Here is a 20,574-nt window from a genome sequence, read left to right on the forward strand (position 1 = left end):
GTCCCTAGGCATAGCCTCTTATTTAGATGCCTCTAAGCATCTACCGGTAAATAAGACGAATCAGTGCCCACTGCCCACGTGGTTATTTTCATTGGCGCTGTCCGTGGTGCTGAAACTAAACTGGGCTCTACAGGTGGCCTGTGTATATGAAGTGAACCAAATTAAACTGTAGCCTATTGAATGTTCAACTCTTTTCAGGTCTTAACCTACCTCCATTGTTGTGTGTTCCGTTACAAAAGACGGGATACTTGTGCTGAACCAACGAAGCCTGAATACCTGCGCGTTGAGCTTTAACAAAAAACTTGTCTCGGATAAACCAGGCGTGTTATAGCTCCGTATGGACAGCAGATGTCCCCTCATCCCATATTTTCCGTCTGCGTGGCTGGTGATTTGCTCTCCCCTTCTACGTCATTGGAATCTCAAAATGGCTCCTGCTCACCGCCCAAATGGGGGCGGTTGCCGGGTTTTCTAATAACAAAAATTATACACGACCAGGCGACTGATATTCCCCCTTTTCCTGCCGCCGTCGCTCGGAATAGAAACCGTATTTTGATTTGCGTCATTCTGTAATGAAGGATACTCTCTGAGATCATGAAAGGCATAATAGCTAGACAAGGAATAACGAGGAAAGAGAAAGCAAAGCTGAACCAGCCACCACAGCGTTTTTGTTATGGAGCAGTGGCGTAGGGAATGTGAATGACATGGAAAAGGCATATAATGTCTCTTCTCCACCGGGTTTCTGTGTTGATGTGAAGGAAAAGGGGACCAGCGGCACATATGTTACCCAGCCGCTGTCTCACGGTACCGCCGACGCGGCAGCTCGTATATCTAAACATGTCAGCAGGGATGAAACTGGTTGCAGTGACAGCAGGGAGTCGAGTGAAGCAGGAGAGGATATTGTCCGTTCCACGGTTTTAGTTACTGACAGTCCATCCGGCGGCACTGTAAGCAATTGTGTTATTCCTGAGCCAGGTTGTGACTCAGCTACAAACGGGTTTAGTGGGTCAACAATGGTAGGCGCCAAGGCAGGGAACTCCTCTGCTATCGCTGCAGTGAATCGAGAGGAAATGGACGGGAATGCTCTCCAGGGGATTTCACTGGCAGAGAAGAACAAGGAATCCTCTGCAGAAGAAGTAGATGCCTGTTATCCACCATTGAACTTTGTGACAGCAGCTGAGACTGTAGAGTCATTGACACACTCCTGCAATGGACAGCTTAAACTGAGCTGCACAGCTGCCTCCCGGACTGTTCCAGAGGGGCTCTCGAATTGGGACACAGACAGTGTTATTCAGAGCACCCTCAGCAGTGATGCTGTTATTAGGCCACCGATTAACTGGAGTATGACCCCTGACAAGGAGGCCAAAATTGCAAATGGTGGATTATTTATAGGACACAGCAGCGCCAAGTTACACACAGAGACAGTTGTAACAATTATTTTGGATGGAGCTGCAACATGCCTCTCTAACACACAGTGTGAAAACCCCTCCTCAATTGCAATGAGTGCAAGGGAGGGACATCATGAATCCTGCAATATCAGAGTGGAACCTGACGGAGCCGGGGCCCAGCCTAGGACACAAGCTAACGTAGCAGGAGATCTATCTGGTGGTGCTACATCAAATCTCACCTCTCAGGGTTTACCATCAAGCCCAGCACCAACGAAAGACCCCTGTAGGGTCAGTGCTAAACCAGGCACCATTCAGGGAGAGGAACCTTCAGCATCTGGTCACCTAGGAGATGATCTTTCTTCCAGACCCCATCCTCAGGCCCTCAGGACCAGGACTGTGCCCAACAGTCTGAGCTATGACTCCTCCACCATTCTCAGTCCAGGGGATGAGGATGGGGAGACCTTCGTGGAGCTGGGGGCCCAGGGCCACAGTGACCTCAGATTCATGGACGTCAGTCTGAGCTCCAGGAACACCTTTGAGTCCAGCAGACGTCTGTCTGCCCCAGGGGATATACCAGAGGGCCTGAGTGTCGTCTCGGAAGACCCCTCAGAACTGGCTTTACAGTCCAAAAGACCCAGCATCGCTGAGTATTTTGGCAGGTAAATTAGTTGTTTTATTTGTTGGCTGAGATTATTTGCATGGTGACGAGTGCATTTTTTTGCAAGGACGAGAGGTACAAACTTTGTCCCAGTGTGCTTACTTGGCTTTACATCAATGTTTGCCTTTATACTCTGTATAGCCATATTATTGATGCAATTTCAACCTTTTAAAACAGCAGTCACTGGCATTAATCTGGCTCGCCTACAAAACGGTATTGTTTTGGTATTCGGTATTGGTATTGTAACAGCACACCAGGACATAATGAACAAAGCCAGAACTAGAACTAGGCCTATGTCTCATTCAACATTTAGAGCAGGCCGAGACCTGGTGGAAATGGAGCCAGCTGCAGTGAATACTGTAGTGATGGTGTTCCCACACGGACATCCCCGAGGTTGTTACACTTTACAGTAGGTGCAAATGAATTAGAAACACTCAATTATTAGTTCATAGATAGTTTATACATCTCTAATAAATACTTACAACATGATTGGTAGCTATAATATTGTGACAACAGCTGATGTAAGAAGGGCTTTATAAATACATTTGATTGATATAATATAGTAATTAACAGTTTTATTAACTACTTATAACTCCTTTGTAAACCCTTTTGAGCATACCTTCATGTAAAGTGTTAACCCCAAGGTTTATGATCCCACATAGGATCAAGTGAAATTGATCCAATTGGTTAAATAAGAGTTGCAGCATATCACTCCTTCAGTGTCAACTGAACTGACCATATCAGTATGACTTTTGTCCGATCTAGGAAATGATTCAGAGAGACACTAATAACCCTGATTTCTTAGTACGTCGACTCATCAAAACCGTTTAGCTGACAGGGGGAATAAAATAAGTGTGTCATCATTAAAAATGGCCCACTCATTGTCCTGGCTTTTCTGTCTGGTCAGGAGTTTATTTCCCAAGAAGCAGAGAGAGCCGAAGGGTCCGTCTCAGAATGTCCCTGGTTGGAAGCTGTTTGGGAAAGTCCCCGCTAGAGAGAGCGCTCCCAAGGACTCCAGGACCATACAGCAGGTTGGTGTCCCAGGCCCATATTCATGAATAAAGCATGTCAGAATAGGAGTGCTGATCTAGGATCAGCTGTGTCTTTTAGATCATAATGAAAAGGATTTCATTGACATGGAGGCCCCGGGCCCGTCTGAGAGTTAGAGTGCTGATCTAGGATCAGGTCATCCCTATCCATATAATCTTATTCATTATTATTTGAAATTTCAAAACTGATCCTAGATCCACACTCCTACTCTGAGAAGCTTTTTGAACGCTGGCCCCGATGTCACTGTGCTACAGTAGTTATTCACAGACCTATTAACTGACCTAACTTCCTGTAAAGTATTGTGTATGGGAGAGAAAGCTATCTGACCCCGCCTGGAGGGAATCCAGCAAGTGCGTCATCTAGGAATGTACTAGTAAAGTCGAGGTGGATGCCATGAGCTCAATATTTGGCCTAGATCATTTTTTCCACGTGCTAGTCAGGACTTAACCCTGATGAATAGGGATTATGTCAGCCTTGCGTACCTAACCTCAATTTGTTAACATAGCTTAATGTTTTAAAGAAGGTAAAGGACTACAACTGTTTAATCTCCAATCAAGTAATTTACACCCCTTCTGTTCAACTCCTTCACCTATGATACATTGCATTGCAGCCCTTTTGTTTTGTATCACATGATTCACCAGTTGCCACTTGAAACAGACACAGTGAAATTGCAGCCTTGTGCAACACGCAATGACACAACATAACAATCATTCCCTACGCCCTATTATTACAACTCACCTATACCTGTCTGACCAGGTAGCATACTGATAGCATCTCATGCTCACAGCTCGAGTAGATTCTTTAACATCAGATATCATTCCTTCTGAGAATTCTATAATAGAGTGCCTGGTAATAATGGCATCAGAGCTTATATATAGTAGTGTGACAAAGGCTTTAGTCGGCCTGTACTTTGCCTACTCCTTCCCAACACCGACGAGAGAGTACGGTTCAGGTCATTCAGGTTGGAGCCTGGCAGGCCCATCTGCCACTGCAGCTGTTGAGGGTGTATGCTCCAGCTGGCTCTGTCCCTGAGGCTGGCTAGCTACCTGGCTGGCTGCCTGGGTAATGAGTAGGTCTTATTCAAGGTGTACGCCTCTTGCCTGGTATGTTGAGCCCCGATTGAGCTTGAATTATGCCCATCTCCTGGCCTCAGCCGTCTCCTGCCCTCAGCCCCTGGCTATGTCCTTCCTTCCCCGCTCTCCCTCTTCTCCTCACTCCCTGTCTCCCTCCCCTACTCTGCCATGCAGGTACAGATCCGTCTCCACAGTCATTGGAGGCACTAATGCATGTTTTCATGCCTGCATGGAAACAGACACTGAAGCCAGTTAAATGTGTCCCTTTGCTGGATTAGTAGTGCACTCAACTCTAGTACATACAGCTGCAGACGAGATGAGAGATGAGTGTTTATAAGCCTCACTGTCCTGCTGAGATTATGACTAGAAGAGCGTGACCTCATCTAGGGTGAGCGACAGAGGCTAGAGTAGGGATCTAGGTGTCAGAGGGTCCATCTGTAATGTGTTCCAGAAATGTGTCGTATAGAAGCTCAGGTGATGGGTTGATCCTTCATGCAGTTATCCTACATGTAGGGGTTGAATTGCATCTCCAACAGAGGCCCTTTCAATAAAGTTGCCTATCTTCCTTACCAAGGCCAAAGGGCAAAGTTCCTTATGGGGATTGAATGTGTACTGAAGGGTCACACTTTATTTGGAAAGTCCGAATAGTCCACCGGTAGATGCTCCACAGGTGGTCATACGATCAACAGACTATCTGCTAAGGTTACGGTTAGAGTTTAAGGTTTAGAATAAGGGTTAAGCTTAGGGTTAGGACAAGGGTTGATAGATTGTTCGTTGAAATGTTGCTGATAGTCTGTAGAGCATCTACAGGTGAACTATCCAAATGAGGTGGTTACCCTGAACCGCTTGACATTCTTCTTCTTCTTTTTTTTTGATAGACACTTTGGAGGGATTGAACTGAGTGTAAACGTTGTTCTTCTTCCATCAGGAGAGTACTCCAGACGGTCACGCGTCTGTGTCCACACCAAATCTCTTAAGCGCAGGGGTATGGACCTTCTCGAGTTTCCCTTTTCAGTCATCTTCTCAATCTCCTATCTGCATGGGGCTGCTAAGCAACCATTTCCATTGACCATACAACTCATGCCCATGCCCACCCTAGTACTAACAGAGGGGAAAATGCATGCTAGGGGGAAAAAATAATCATAGTTTAATACAGTATCAAAGTCATCTTCGACAATCCCAAGGTCTCGGAGACTCTTGCCGTAGCTCCAGCAGCTCATCGACTCTGTGGCTCAAAGTGTTGTAATCCAGAGTGTTGCAATCCATTTTTCCTTACATACGTTCTCAAATGTGATAGATCTATTAGATTTGCCTGTATTCCTTATTATGGACAGCGAACGTTCAGGCAGCTACACAGACACTATGGAAACTAGATTAGAGCTCCTAGTTAAATTGTGTTTGAGGGCATTTTTTAAAATCTATATATGGTTAAATGAGTGAGAAATAGATGTCATTGTTGCAATTTTTTGATTGGGCAACCTATACTAACACCCGAAATTGACACGTTGAGTTGTTTTGCTGTATTCGATTATTTAATAACGCGCTAATTTCCCTAATGTAGACAGTTTGTGTTACTACCTTACACAAGCTTGCATTTTCACCTCACGCAACGAAGTGAAATTACACATCATTTTAACCTCAGATTGGTGAACTCAGTATAAACATTTATTGTCATCAAGATGACACTAAATCGATTGATTTAAATAGATAAATATCTTTGGTTTGGTACCGTTGCTTTTATCATATGCGCCTGTCCGTCGCATGTCTAACAATGCTGACCAGACTGCATGCGCGCAAATTGATTTTGTCCACATACACCAGACGCGATCAGGACACGCAGGTTGAAATATCTGAAAAAAATATCTAAACAAACTTTGAACCAATTATATTAATTTGGGGACAGGTCGAAAAGCATTAAACATTTATGGCAATTTAGCTAGCTAGCTTGCGGTTGCTAGCTAAACTGGCCTGGGAGGTCCTCTACTCCACCAATTAATCCACAGATAAAATGGTCAACCGAGTTCGTTTCTAGTAATCTCTCCTCCTTCAGGCTTCTTCTTCTTTGGACTTTATATGGTGGTTGGCAAACAACTTTAAGGTGCATTACCACAACCGGCTGGACCACAGTTCATCTTTCAATTACCCACGATGGTATATCCTCCTAAAAACCAATGAGGAGATGGGAGAGGCAGGACTTGCAGCGCGTTGTGCTTTTAGCGCCTGGCTACGCAGACGTGCGCGAGCAGTGTGAGTGCAATGATTGAATAATATGTATGTGTACATTTATTTTGCGACGCTCGCGCATGCGACGCAAGCGCTGTGGTCAGCATGTAAGAACGTAGTTGTCCTTTTCAAACTCAAATGGCAATGGGAAAATCAGGATGCACTCTTTCTAAAAGCCGCTGGCCACTAACAAATACACAGATTAGACAGTCAAGCTGTCACTCAAATGAGAGCCAACCCGTCACCATGTAGAACTACCTGTGGAGCAATTATTTGTTGAAACGATCCAGTGTTTACTTTTTCGTATTGATCATCTACCGCAAACTTTGGCCCACAAGGCGATGAGTTGATAAATGGCCACTACAGGTTCTCATCTATTGATTGTTATATGTAGTATACCCAAGTTCATTGTGGTTTGTCTTTCAGAAGAGCGAAAAATGGTACATGTAGCGGCAGACAATTGTCCCAGTACCATTGATTTACATACAATATCCATGTGAGTGATTCCTCTGTGCACGCTATTGATTACAGTAGAACAAGCTAATCAATATCTGTCTGGCGTGACTGCTTGATAAATGTTGATGCGTGAGCAGGTTTTAAGGTACTAATTTAGCAAAATACAAGTAATCTGAACACAAGCGTGACAAGTGTGTAGGGAGTCATTTTTATGTCTTGGTCTTCAACATGCAGTATCGAAACTTATTTCAGCATATTGATTATGAATTCGGACATTTAAAACCAGTGTTTTGACACTCGGCTATAAATCAAAATGACATGACAGGAAGCAGCTACTGTACCATGTTCAACTTATGTCTTAAGAATATAGATGTTACTTTTAACATTATTTTAAAACAATCTTCTACTTATTTAGGTAAATACTACTGCATGAGTCCAAAAATGTGCTATGATTAATTGATTTTGATGATATTAGTGAAATCGGGAAAATGACCTTATCTGCGAATGTTAATATTTTTGGTTTACCTTACATTGATATATTTGACTTGACATTTATTAATACACAGTTGATTACGTGATGATTTTATATACACTTTGACATTACAAGTGGTCCCAGAGCTCTATATGCTTTTCTGGTATACTTTGTGATTATGTATGATAGTGTGCCTCTAGAAAAGCATTGGTGTTGGTTAAACACAGTTCAACTCTGACCTTTTCTAAGTACTATAGGACAGCAGCAATCAAATGGTGAAAAAGCTATGCCTATTTCTCCACTTATACTATGGTGGCTGTTCTTCTTCACTGAATTTGGTAAATCTCACTCTCCTGAGATGGCACTCCCCTCCCCCGTCCTTACCAGCCTTTTCTTCTGATAGCCCCCTTTGTAACTACACCCATAAATGTCTTGAAGGAGCCACAACACAAGACAATGTAGCCATTGACATCCATACAGTAGCCGTTTCATGCATCATGTTTTGTGTAGTGGAGCTGAGGGATGTATGGTGATACATCTAGTCATTTGGTCTATTAGATAGTCAATACACTAACTTGCACGAAACAAAAGCATTGGATATCGGGGGCATTTATTGACCCCTAGACATGACTCATGATGTACACTCCTGACAATTAATCCTAGTAAAAATCCCCTGTCTTAGGTCATTTAGGATCACCACTTTATTTTAAGAATTAAATGAAATTGTTTAACTTGGGTCAAACGTTTCGGGTAGCCTTCCACAAGCTTCCCACAATAAGTTGGGTGAATTTTGGCCCATTCCTCCTGACAGAGCTGGTGTAACTGAGTCAGGTTTGTAGGCCTCCTTGCTTGCACACACTTTTTCAGTTCTGCCCACACATTTTCTATGTGATTGAGGTTAGGGCTTTGTGATGGCCACTCCAATACCTTGACTTTGTTGTCCTTAAGCCATTTTGCCACATCTTTGGAAGTATGCTTGGAGTCATTGTCCATTTGGAAGATCCATTTGCGACCAGTTTTTAACTTCCTGACTGATGTCTTGAGATGTTGCTTCAATATATCCACATAATTTTCCTTGAAGCTATTTTGTGAAGTGCACCAGTCCCTCCTGCAGCAAAGCACCCCCACAACATGATGCTGCCACCCCCGTGCTTCACGGTTGGGATGGTGTTCTTTGGCTTGCAAGCGTCCCCCTTTTTCCTCCAAACATAACGATGGTCATTATGGCCAAACAGTTATATTTTCGTTTCCTCAGACCAGAGGACATTTCTCCAAAAAGTATGATCTTTGTCCCCATGTGCTGTTGCAAACCGTAGTCTGGCTTTTTTATGTCGGTTTTATAGCAGTGGCTTCTTTCTTGCTGAGCTGCCTTTCAGGTTATGTCAATATAGGACTTGTTTTACTGTGGATATAGATACTTTTGTACCTGTTTCCTCCAGCATCTTCCCAAGGTCCTTTGCTGCTGTTCTGGGATTGATTTGCACCATTCGCACCACAGTACGTTCATCTCTAGGAGACAGAACGCGTCTCCTTCCTGAGCGGTATAATGGCTGCGTGGTCCCATGGTGTTTATACTTGCGTGCTATTGTTTGTACAGATGAAGGTGGTACCTTCAGGCGTTTGGAAATTGCTCCCAAGGATAAACCAGACTTGTGGAGATCTGCAACTTCTTTTTCTGAGGTCTTGGCTGATTTCTTTTGGTTTTCCCATGATGTCAAGCAAAGAGGCACTGAGTTTGATGGTAGGCCTTGAAATACATCCACAGGTACACCTCCAGTTGACTCAAATGATGTCAATTAGCCTATCAGAAGCTTCTAAAGCCATGACATAATTTTCTGGAATTTTCCGAGCTGTTTAAAGGCACAGTCAACCTAGTGTACGTAAACATCTGACCCACTGGAATTGTGATACAGTGAGTTATAAGTGAAATCATCTGTTTGTAAACAATTGTTGGAAAAATGACTTGTGTCATGCACAAAGTAGATGTCCTAACCAACTTGCCAAAACAATAGTTTGTTAACAAGAAATTTGTGGAGTGGTTGAAAAACGTGTTTTAATGTTTCCAACCTAAGTGTATGTAAACTTCCGACTTCAACTGTACACCCTAAGGATGCTCTCTCTATCGACCTCTCTCCAGAGCTCTCTCCACAGTCATCAAAAACCATCACACACTCTTTAGTCCCCTCATTCTCTCTCTCTAATTCCGCTCTCTCTCTCTCCCTCCCCAGCCACATAGGCTGCCGCCTACATGGGCCTTGTGATTTCCACAAGCCTGTCAGCTGATCCTGTCACCCCTCACGGCTAAAGCCACTATCTTTCCTCCCTTTCAAATGTAAACCCAAGAGGCTAGTTGGCCTGTATTTGGGCTGTGTTTTCTAGTGCGATAGGGATTCAGGTTTTTGATGTATCTGCAGGAGTTTGAGGCCAGGGTGGGCAAGGCTGGGCCTGGGGGAACGTCAGCTGGGACGTCCCCTACTCAGCCTCAACAGGGACGGAGGAAGAACCTGGAGTTTGAGCCACTGTCCACGACAGCTCTTATACTGGAGGACAGGCCTGCGTAAGTCCACACTATCTCTCCCTCTGACTCTCTCTCCACTTTATTTCTGTCACATCTTTCCATTTCTTTGTCTGTTCTTCTGTTCTTGTTTATTATGCCCTACAGTCCTTGCAGAGGGAAAATGCCAAATGTTTTGAGAAAGGTTAGACCTACAGTGGTTTGCGAAAGTATTCACCCCCTTGACATTTTTCCTATTTTGTTGCCTTATGACCTCGAATTAAATTGGATTTTTAGGGAGTTTGTATCATTTGTTTTACACAACATGCCTACCATTTTTTATTGTGAAACAAACAAGAAATAAGACTAAAAAAAAAACTGAACTTGAGCATGCATAACTATTCACCCCCCCAAAGTCAATACTTTGTAGAGCCACCTTTTGCAGCAATTACAGCTGCAAGTCTCTTGGGGTATGTCTCTATAAGCTTGGCACATCTAGCCACTGGGATTTTTGCCCTTCTTCAAGGCAAAACTTCTCCAGCTCCTTCAAGTTGGATGAGTTCCGCAGATGTACAGCAATCTTTAAGTCATACCACAGATTCTCAATTGGATTGAGGTCTGGGCTTTGACTAGGCCATTCCAAGACATGTAAATGTTTCCCCTTAAACCACTCGAGTGTTGCTTTAGCAGTATGCTTAGGGTCATTGTCCTGCTGGAAGGTGAACCTCCATCCCAGTCTCAAATCTCTGGAAGACTGAAACAGGCTTCCCTCATTAATTTTCCTGTATTTTAGCGCCATCCATCATTCCTTCAATTCTGACCAGTTCCCAGTCCCTGCCGATGAAAAACATCCCCACAGCATGATGCTGCCACCACCATGCTTCACTGTGGAGATGGTGTTCTCGGGGTGATGAGAGGTGTTGGGTTTTCGCCAGACATAGCATATTCCTTGATGGCCAAAAAGCTCAATATTAGTCTCATCTGACCAGAGTACCTTCCATATGTCTGAGAAGTCTCCCACATACATGCCTTTTGGCGAACACCAAACATGTTTGCTTATTTTTTTCTGGCCACTCTTCCATAAAGCCCAGCTCTGTGGAGTGTACAGCTTAAAGTGGTCCTATGGACAGATACTCCAATCTCCGCTGTGGAGCTTTGCAGCTCCTTCAGGGTTATCTTTGGTCTCTTTGTTGCCTCTCTGATTAATGCCCTCCTTGCCTAGTCCATGAGTTTTGGTGGAAGTCCCTCTCTTGGCAGGTTTGTTGTGGTGCCATATTCTTTCAAATTTTTAATAATGGATTTAATGGTGCTCTGGTGGATGTAAAAAGTTTCTGGTATTTTTTTTATAACCCAACCCTGATCTGTACTTCTCCACAACTTTGTCCCTGACCTGTTTGGCGAGCTCCTTGGTCTTCATAGTGCTGCTTAGTGGTTGCAGACTCTGGGGCCTTTCAGAACAGGTGTATGTATACTGAAATCATGTGACAGATCATGTGACACTTAGTTTGCACACAGGTGGACTTTATTTAACTAATTATGTGACTTCTGAAGGTAATTGGTTGCACCAGATCTTATTTAGGGACTTCATAGCAAAGGGGGTGAATACATATGCATATGCATATTTTTTTTCATTTCACTTCACCAATTTGGACAATTTTGTGTATGTCCATTACATGAAATCCAAATAAAAATCCAAATAAATTACAGGTTGTATCGCAACAAAATAGGAAAAATGCCAAGGGGGGTGAATACTTTTGCAAGGCACTGTAACCTCAGTGCGATCTGGATCTATATTACACACACTACATTATTTTCAACTAGGCTCAGGCCAGGGTGTGGTGTCTATTAAGAACACAGTGAGAAGCACACGGCGTTCAAAAACAATTGGTGTTGAGTTTCTCTGTCTGTGAGACTCCTTGGTCACCTCAGCTGCTCTCTCTGATCCAAGACCTCAGGCCCTCATTAAGAATAGATATATGAAATCTGAGTGTGTTGTCTGAACCATAACAAACACACTGTCTGCAAGGCTAAGTCAGTCTCTCTGTTTGTAGGTGTTAGTCTCTCTTTAATCCGCAATGTGTTGAACATGACTAAAAGTAACCATTTTGTGTCCTCGGTTGCTGTGATATGCACTGATTACGGTGAAACTGACACTGACAGACACTGATACCGTGTCTCCTCTGCTCTCTCGGCAGGAACCTTCCTGCCAAGTCTGTGGAGGAGGCCCAGCGTCACCGCCAGGAATATGACGAGATGGTGGCTGAGGCCAAGAAGAGAGGTATTGTTAATGTATTCCTCTCTCACCCCTTCAATTTCACTGTCTTTTCAGGGCTGTGCAATGGAGGTCAGCCGCATTTGACCTGTCCACTGTATAGACCTCCAGATGTTACTTAGCTCATTCTGTCAGTTGAAGCCGTTGCTAACGCCAGACCTTGAACATACTTTTGCCACTTTACATCTTGATAACAATTGTAAAGCAGAAGGAAAATAAAATAGATATGTTTAAAGCATTTATAAGCATCTGTTAACATGTATAAGCATTTCTAATGGCGCATTCATTAAAAGTTATTATGAAGTGTGACCAAAGGATTTGTGCCCCCTCCCTCCCCACAGAATTGAAGGAGGCCCAGAGGAAGAGGAAAGAGATGAAGGAGAGGTTTAAGCTGGAGGAAAGCATCGCCAACGCCATGGTGGTCTGGAACAACGACATCCTGCCCAACTGGGAAAACACGTGAGTTAGCTAGCTAGTCACTTCCTGCTAAACAACTCTCCACTGGCATGGGGCAGCGTTGGATATTACTGCATTGTCGGAACTAGAAGCACAAGCATTTCGCTACACTCGCATTAACATCTGCTAACCATGTGTATGTGACAAATAACATTTGATTTGATGTACAGTATCCAGTCAGTACAGTTCAGTGGCGGTCGGTGCCGTTTTAAGATGATGTTACATTTTTGATGAGCACGGCCTTGTTTCTATTGCAGCATATTGGATGACTGTCATTCATATTCCATTCACCCAGCATTCACCCAGCTCAATGTAACATCGATAGGTTTAGGCTACTACGTGATACTCTAATTTCCCCTTTACCGATCATGATGTTGCTTCAACCTAGCTTATGAATGACAGTTTACAACGTAGGTGCACAGATAGAGAATTTTGAGTAATCAAGATGACAGACAGTGACACATTCAATACCGCCTCGCACAGTATTGCCTGCATCTAGCTGTTCCAGGGTGTAATCATTAGTCCAAACAGTTGCAAATGAGAGTTTCTATCGGATAAATTCAGTTATTTTTATCCCTGTTTCGTTCCGTTTGCTTCCGTTTAAGAAACATTTTTCAACAGAATCGGCAAAATGAGTACACCCCTGATCACACGCAAACACACTTCACTTTCATAGCAGCCACATAAACAGCATGATCACTTTGCTCGTTGTATATATAATTCCTTCTCCCAACTATCTACACGCTCTCCTCCTCTCACATTTCCCCTTCGCTTGTTGACTTCAGTGCACAACACATCAGCTCTCTGTGATCAGGCAAAAAAACCTTTCCAAGCCTAACCTTAAAATCATGACCATTGACCGCTAACCGCTACACACAGCCTACATCGTTGTCACGTCATAGTCATGCAGTACAGTGTACAGTCAGAAAGCAGTTTAGCAGTTACACCGGGTGGGCCCCGGGCCCAATAACTTAATAAAAGCTTACCTTGACTTGGAAGAAATCCAGTGTTGGATAGCCATAGCCTGCTGGCTAACATAGCATCCCTCTCTGTTTGAATGTTTGAGTAGGCTAAACTAGCTAGCTAGCTGCATTCATTACCTAAGTGAAAGTTTAAAAAAAAATACTACCAAATCTCTCTCTCTTGCTTCTCCTTAATTTTGGAAAAACAGCAAAACAGTTGAACTATTGTCTTTGTCTCTCAGAGTCAACTACTCACCACATTGTATGCAGTGCTAACTAGATGTAGCTTATTCTTTCAGTACTAGATTCATTCTCTGATCCTTTGATTGGGTGGACAACATGTCAGTTCATGCTGCACGCCCTGATAGGTTGGAGGACGTCCTCTGTAAGTTGTCATAATTACTGTGTAAGTCTATGGAAGGGGGTGAACCATGAGCATCCTAGGTTTTGTATTGAAGTCAATGTACCCAGAGGAGGACAGAAGCTAGCTGTCCTGTGGCTTCACCATGGCGTTACCCTACAGAGTGCTGCTGATGTTACTATAGACCTTCATTGCAAAACAGTGTGTTTTAATCAATGATTTGGTTTTAGTTATGAGGAGGATGGTCCTTCCCCCTCAGAGGAGCCTCCTCTGGGACTGTATTCAGTCAGTAACTCAGTCAGTTTTTCTGCCAGTCAGCCATTTAATTAGCCAGCCAGACAGCCAATCAGTCAGTGAACCAGTCGACTCAGTCAGCCAGTCAGTAACTTGGTCAGTAAACCAGTCAGTCAGTATGCATAGGTCAGGGCTCCCATGTTGCAGTAGACCCATGCCAGTCTGTTTGTGTCCCCCTGTAGGCGTAACACTCGACGGGTGAGAGAGCTCTGGTGGCAGGGCTTGCCCCCCAACGTCAGAGGAAAGGTCTGGAGCCTGGCCATAGGCAACGAGCTCAACATCACCCCAGGTATGTATGGTGTTTCAATAGTCATAACTCATAGAACTCCCAGCATAATTCAGTATTCCCAATGGCAGAATATAATCAGAATTGCATTCTGAAAAATATATACAAAGTGAAGAAAGTTGTGTGTCAATAGACATAACAAAGTACATTGAAATGTATTAACATAGCCAAGGTTATACATCTAAAAATGTAATGCGCTATTATTTGTTTTCTAACAAAACGAGCACTTTCACCACTTTCAGCTGGAATAGATGTACCAGCCTGTTGTGTTGTGAGTGGAGGGAATTTCTGGCCTACATGTTTTACTGCCAGAAAGTGCCTTTGTGGTTTACAGAAAATTGCAAAGTAGACATCCTGACTCATTGAGAGAGTAACCTTCTTTCCTTTCCTCCCTTTTCTACAGAGCTGTACGAAATATTCCTCTCCAGAGCAAAGGAGAGATGGAGGAGTTTCAGTGAGACGGGTTCAGAAACAGAGGCTGACGGTTGGTCTGAGGCGGGGGGGGTGGCGTGTTGGAGAAGCCCTCCGGGGACAAGACTGTGAATCTCAGCCTCAGACACACACATCCATTCTCCTCTCTTCCTGTTTGAGACAAAGCTATTTCCTCTCGTTGCTTTACATCTGAGGTCCTTGACACATTGTGGAACAAAAACTTAGCAGTGCTGCCGACTTATTGGCGTCACGTTACTGCACAAATCCCCCTCACTCGGCAGCCATTTGCAGGCTTGGTGCAAAGGCTTTCTGTTGTTTTTCCTCCAGTGATCTTGTAAAGTGTCTGTTTCTACCATCATGTCAGACTGTCTGCCCATTGGTCCAGTACTGAGAGTCAATAGTGACACATTCAAAGCTCTAACATCTGTAGCGCATTAGAAAGACTGTGTTTTTGCCAACAAGAGCCTTAGGAGATGGATCCAACAGGATTTAATAGAGCTGAACACAGAGATTTGCAGCCTGTCTCCTCTTGGCATCGTTTTAGGTTACAAAATATTGGCGCTGCATCAGTGTCTTTGTATCTGTCATTGATTGCTGAGTTACTCGGTCTATCATGCACAAACAATGATACAGAGAGGTCAAACAAGCTGGAGATCAGTTTATTGTAGCAAACTGAAATGGTTCTGTTTGTCCTTTCTCTTATGGTGTTTTTAACACAATTTCTTTGTGTTTCGATTCTAGATGGGGCATCGCTGGCAGACAGAGAGTCCAGTCTGGACCTGATCAAGCTGGACATATCCCGCACATTCCCTCCTCTTTTTATCTTCCAGAAGGTACAGTACATCTCTTACCCCACGTGTGTGTGTGTGTGTGTGTGTGTGTGTGTGTGTGTGTGTGTGTGTGTGTGTGTGTGTGTGTGTGTGTGTGTTTGCTCCATGACATTTCTCATCCTCTGATTGTCTTCAACCACAGGGTGGGCCATATCATGATCTCCTCCACAGTGTGCTGGGGGCCTACACCTGTTACAGACCTGACGTGGGATATGTGAGTAACACGTCAAAACAGTACTCTTTGTCCTTATTTTCTCCCATACTATGCATACGTTGGTTGTAAAGTGAAATGACGGTTCTGTTCTCTTCAAGGTCCAGGGCATGTCCTTTATAGCTGCAGTGTTGATCCTCAACCTGGAGGAAGCTGATGCCTTCATCGCATTCGCCAACCTGCTCAACAAACCCTGTCAGCTGGCCTTTTTCAGAGTGGACCATGATCTGGTGAGGCCCACTTCCACAGGGGCCACTGTGGGAAATTGTCCTCTCTCTAAAACGACTTTAACAGGACTGAGTTAGTCGTCACTGAATCTCTCGCTACCGTTCTTCTTCTCTAGATGCTGAAATACTTTGCTGCATTCGAGGTGTTCTTTGAAGAGAACCTCCCAAGACTATTTAACCACTTCCAGAGCTCCAACCTCACCCCAGATCTCTATCTCATAGACTGGTAAGTACCTATGGGATCTCTGTGAACATTTTAAAGTATGTAGCAGCTCTCTTTAGTGTGGCCTGTTAAGCTGTTATCTCCCACTTTTAGTTCCAGTCATGCTATCAGCTCAGTATTCACAGTTATAAGAGCACAGCTACTGTAAACTATAGATTAAATAATCTGCATTCACCATTCTGCTAACTGACATTTTTTTGTGTTTGTTTGTGTGTGGTGAACTTGCTTGCGTTCGTTCGTTTATGAATGCATGCTTCTGTGTCTGTGTACAGGATCTTCACTCTGTACAGTAAGTCGTTGCCATTGGACGTGGCGTGTCGCGTGTGGGACGTATTCTGTCGTGACGGCGAGGAGTTCCTGTTCCGGACGGGTCTGGGGATCCTGCGTCTGTACGAGGACGTGCTCCTACAGATGGATTTCATCCGCAGCGCCCAGTTTCTGACACGCCTCCCTGAGGATATAGGCTCTGATAGGCTGTTCGCATGCATTGCGGCCGCGCCCATGCTCAACGGAAACAAGAAATGGTCCCAGGTCAGTTCCTCTAAACATGAGAAGACATGAAAGTGAGAAAATGGATACGTTTGCAAGGAGTGACAATAAACATACAAGAATGTTATTATGTGGTTAGGTTGAAGCCATTTCTGTAGCCTATTGAGTGAACTGGGTCATGCTCCCAAAATTCCTCAAAAATAGCCTGTCGTTATGTCCAGTCCCACAAGTGTGCCACTTGTGTGGCCAGGAGCAGTTTAGAAATTACACATCACTCAGCCACTGCTATATGGAAGACATCTTTATCATAGATTCGCACTTGTTGGGTCCTACAATTCATATACTACACCACCTACAGGTGAATGAATGTACATTGAGTACACAAAACATTAGGAACACCTTCCCTTTTGCCCTCAGAACAGCCTCAATTCATCGGGGCATAGACTCTACAAGATGTCGAAAGCACAGGGATGCTGGCCCATGTTTACTCCAATGCTTCCCACCATTCTTGATACACACGGGAAACTGTTGAGCGTGAAAAACCCAGCAGCGTTGCAGTTCTTGACACAAACTGTTGCGCCTGGCACCTACTAACATACCTTGTTCAGAGGCAATATTTTGTCTTGCCCATTCACCCTCTGAATGGCACACATACACAATCCGTGTCTCAATTGTCTCAAAGCTTAAAAATCATGATTTAACCTGTCTCCTCCCCTTCATTTACACTGACTGAAGTGGATTTAACAAGTGACATCAATAAGGGATCAGTCTACAGTATGTCATGGAAAGAGCAGATGTTCTTAATGTTTTGTATATCCGGTGTATGTCAGTTACAGAAATAAATAGGAAAGAACCTGTATGATAGTCTGCTTTTTTTGTGGCAATGTAGGCTACACAGCACCACCTACAGGTATTTAGTTATTGTGTTTGCCTAAAAAGAATGACCGGTTGCAGTTTTATGCTAAGATTTGATCTCTCCTCTCCAGGTATTTCATGCATTGATAAAGGACAACAAGGACATGGAGAGGAATTGCAACCCAGCACTTAAGAGTTTATGATTCAGCAGGGGAACATTTGAATGATCATGGTCCTCTCTTTAATTGAGAGGCTTTGATCACCTGAGATTGATCATGGTAAATGGACCTTAAAGAATTTCATACTTGAAGATGGAGGCCTTGAACGCCATTGGCAGTTTTATTGAATTTAGAGTATTTATGGTAGTATATCATGGATATACAGTACCAGTCAAAAGTTTGGACAGACATACTCATTCAAGGGTTTTTCTTTTTTACTATTATTTTAGAATAGTGAAGACATCAAAACGATGAAATAACACACATGGAATCATGTAGTAACCAAAGAAGTGTTAAAAAAATCAAAATAGATAGATTTAGATTCTTCAAAGTAGCCACGCTTTGTCTTGACGACAGCTTTGCACACTCTTGGCATTCTCTCAACCAGCTTCACTTGGAATGCTTTTCCAACAGTCTTGAAGGGGTTCCTACACATGCTGAGCACTTGTTGGCTGCTTTTTCTTCACTCTGCGGTCCAACTCATTCCAAACCATCTCAATTGGGTTGAGGTCGGGGGATTGTGGAGGCGAGGTCATCTGATGCAGCACTCCATCACTCTCCTTCTTGGTCAAATAGCCCTTACACAGCCTGGAGGTGTGTTGTGTCATTGTCCTGTTGAAAAACAAATGATAGTAAGGCTAAGCGCAAACCAGATGGTATGGGCGTATCACTGCAGAATTCTGTGGTAGCCATGCTGGTTAAGTGTGCCTTGAATTCTAAATAAATCACTGACAGTGTCACCAGCAAAGCACCATCACACCTCCTCCATGCTTCACGGTCGGAACTACACGTGGAGATCATCCATTCATCTACTCTGCGTCTCACAAAAACACAGCGGATGGGACCAAAAATCTCAAATTTGGACTCATTAGACCAAAGGACATATTTCCACCGGTATAATGTCCATTGCTTGTGTTTCTTGGCCAAAGCAAGTCTCTTCTTCTTATTGGTGTCATTTAGTAGTGGTTTCTTTGCAGCAATTCAACCATGAGACTGCGTGAATCAGGCCTTCCTCTGACCAGTTGATGTTGAGATGTGTCTGTTACTTGAACTCTGAAGCATTTATTTAGGCTGCAATCTGAGGTGCAGTTAACTCGAATGAACTTATCCTCTGCAGCAGAGGTAATTCTGGGACTTTCCTTTCCTGTGGTGGTCCTCATGAGAGCCATTTTCATCATAGCGCTTGATGGTTTTTGTGACTGCACTTGAAGAAACTTTCAAAGTTCTTGTAATTTTCCGGATTGACTGACCTTCATGTCTTATAGTAATGATGGACTGTTGTTTCTCTCTGTTTATTTGAGCTGTTCATGCCATAATATGGACTTGGTCTTTTACCAAATAAGGCTATCTTCTGTATACCACCCCTACCTTGTCACAACACAACTGATTGCCTCAAATGCATTAAGAAGGAAAGAAATTCCACAAATGTACTTTTATCAAGGCACACCTGTTAATTGAAATGCATTCGAGGTGACTACCGCATGAAGCTGGTTGAGAGAATGTCAAGAGTGTGCAAAGGGTGGCTACTTTGAAGAATCTCAAATGTAAAATACATTTTGATTTGTTTAACACTTTTTTGGTTACTACATGATTCCATATGGGTTGTTTCATAGTTTTGATGTCTTCACTATTATTCTAAAATAATAGTAAAAAGAAAGAAAAACCCTGGAATGAGTAGGTGTGTCCAAACTTTTGACTGGTACTGTATGATGACATACTGAAGTTAGACCCAATTCATTACATCTTTATAGTCCCATCACAAAGGTCTAGAATTTCTTAGATTGAGTGAGGCACTTAGTTACACCTGTGGATTTTATCTCACTAACATAAGATATTTAATGAAAATGCACCTCCAAGCATAGATTTACAGTATATGACTTAATGGACAAACACCAATATAACAACATAGAACAAAATGAAAACAGTGACACAGCCCATCCATTTCTTAAGTCTATGAAGCTTGACATCGAATAGTTATTGCTCAACTAAACTAACAGTAATAGTTTTTCATTACAGTGAGCAGTAAGCACTTGTTTCCGAAAGACCCATAGAAAGTGCAAAAGAGAACATGTGTGGCACATGAAGTTTCTATTGTGCTTTTGTGTGTGAATGAATCCACAGTGAAGCTCTTATATTGTTGTGAATGAAAGAGCAAAGCACCTATTCAGGAAACATAATTTACTTTTAAAACATTGTTTGTTCGATGTTGCTCACATCTTTTGTTACTTTACATTTGACCAAACACTTATATGTTGAGATGCAACATATGTTTTAATCAATGCTGTAGTTCATGGTTCTACAGGACATTTTTCATATCTTATATATTGGATATAAAAAAAGTTGTATATTGTTTCTTTTGCATTTTTTCTATGCTCTCTATTGTACAGTTTTCCTACTACTAAGTTAGAACAATTGTAAATATATTTCAAATTAAATAAAAAAGTACCTCTGTGATACTGTATCAGACCAGAAGTTATGAATTATGTGAATAAATCAAAGATATGATAATTGCATTTGAAATATTGTCTATTTATTCCCAGACAGTCAGTGTTTCCTGACTGCCGGTGCACGCACCCACAACACACCCAAGCAAACAGGTCTTCCCAACCACTAGGTGGCATTTATTTTAATTTGATTTTTTTCATCT

General features: G+C 43.1%; 1 protein-coding gene across 2 annotated transcripts; it reads left to right on the forward strand.

Moving 5' to 3' along the window:
* The first annotated feature begins 401 nt into the window (after positions 1 to 401).
* On the forward strand, positions 402 to 20,440 carry LOC129829144 (TBC1 domain family member 12-like). Of its 2 annotated transcripts, XM_055890713.1 has the most exons (14): positions 402 to 2,044; positions 2,951 to 3,074; positions 5,095 to 5,151; positions 9,732 to 9,874; positions 12,007 to 12,089; positions 12,425 to 12,542; positions 14,339 to 14,445; positions 14,846 to 14,926; positions 15,616 to 15,707; positions 15,847 to 15,918; positions 16,017 to 16,145; positions 16,259 to 16,368; positions 16,638 to 16,896; positions 17,841 to 20,440. In XM_055890713.1, exons 1-14 carry the CDS (start codon positions 702 to 704, stop codon positions 17,910 to 17,912), a joined length of 2,790 nt encoding a protein of 929 aa, XP_055746688.1. In that variant the 5' UTR covers positions 402 to 701; the 3' UTR covers positions 17,913 to 20,440. The 2 variants fall into 2 exon arrangements, with proteins under 2 accessions (XP_055746688.1, XP_055746689.1); XM_055890714.1 differs by lacking the exon at positions 5,095 to 5,151 and having other exon boundaries at positions 403 to 2,044.
* Positions 20,441 to 20,574: the final 134 nt, after the last annotated feature.

This window comes from Salvelinus fontinalis, chromosome 30 (genome assembly GCF_029448725.1).
Source record: "Salvelinus fontinalis isolate EN_2023a chromosome 30, ASM2944872v1, whole genome shotgun sequence".
NCBI classification, from domain to species: Eukaryota; Metazoa; Chordata; class Actinopteri; order Salmoniformes; family Salmonidae; genus Salvelinus; species Salvelinus fontinalis.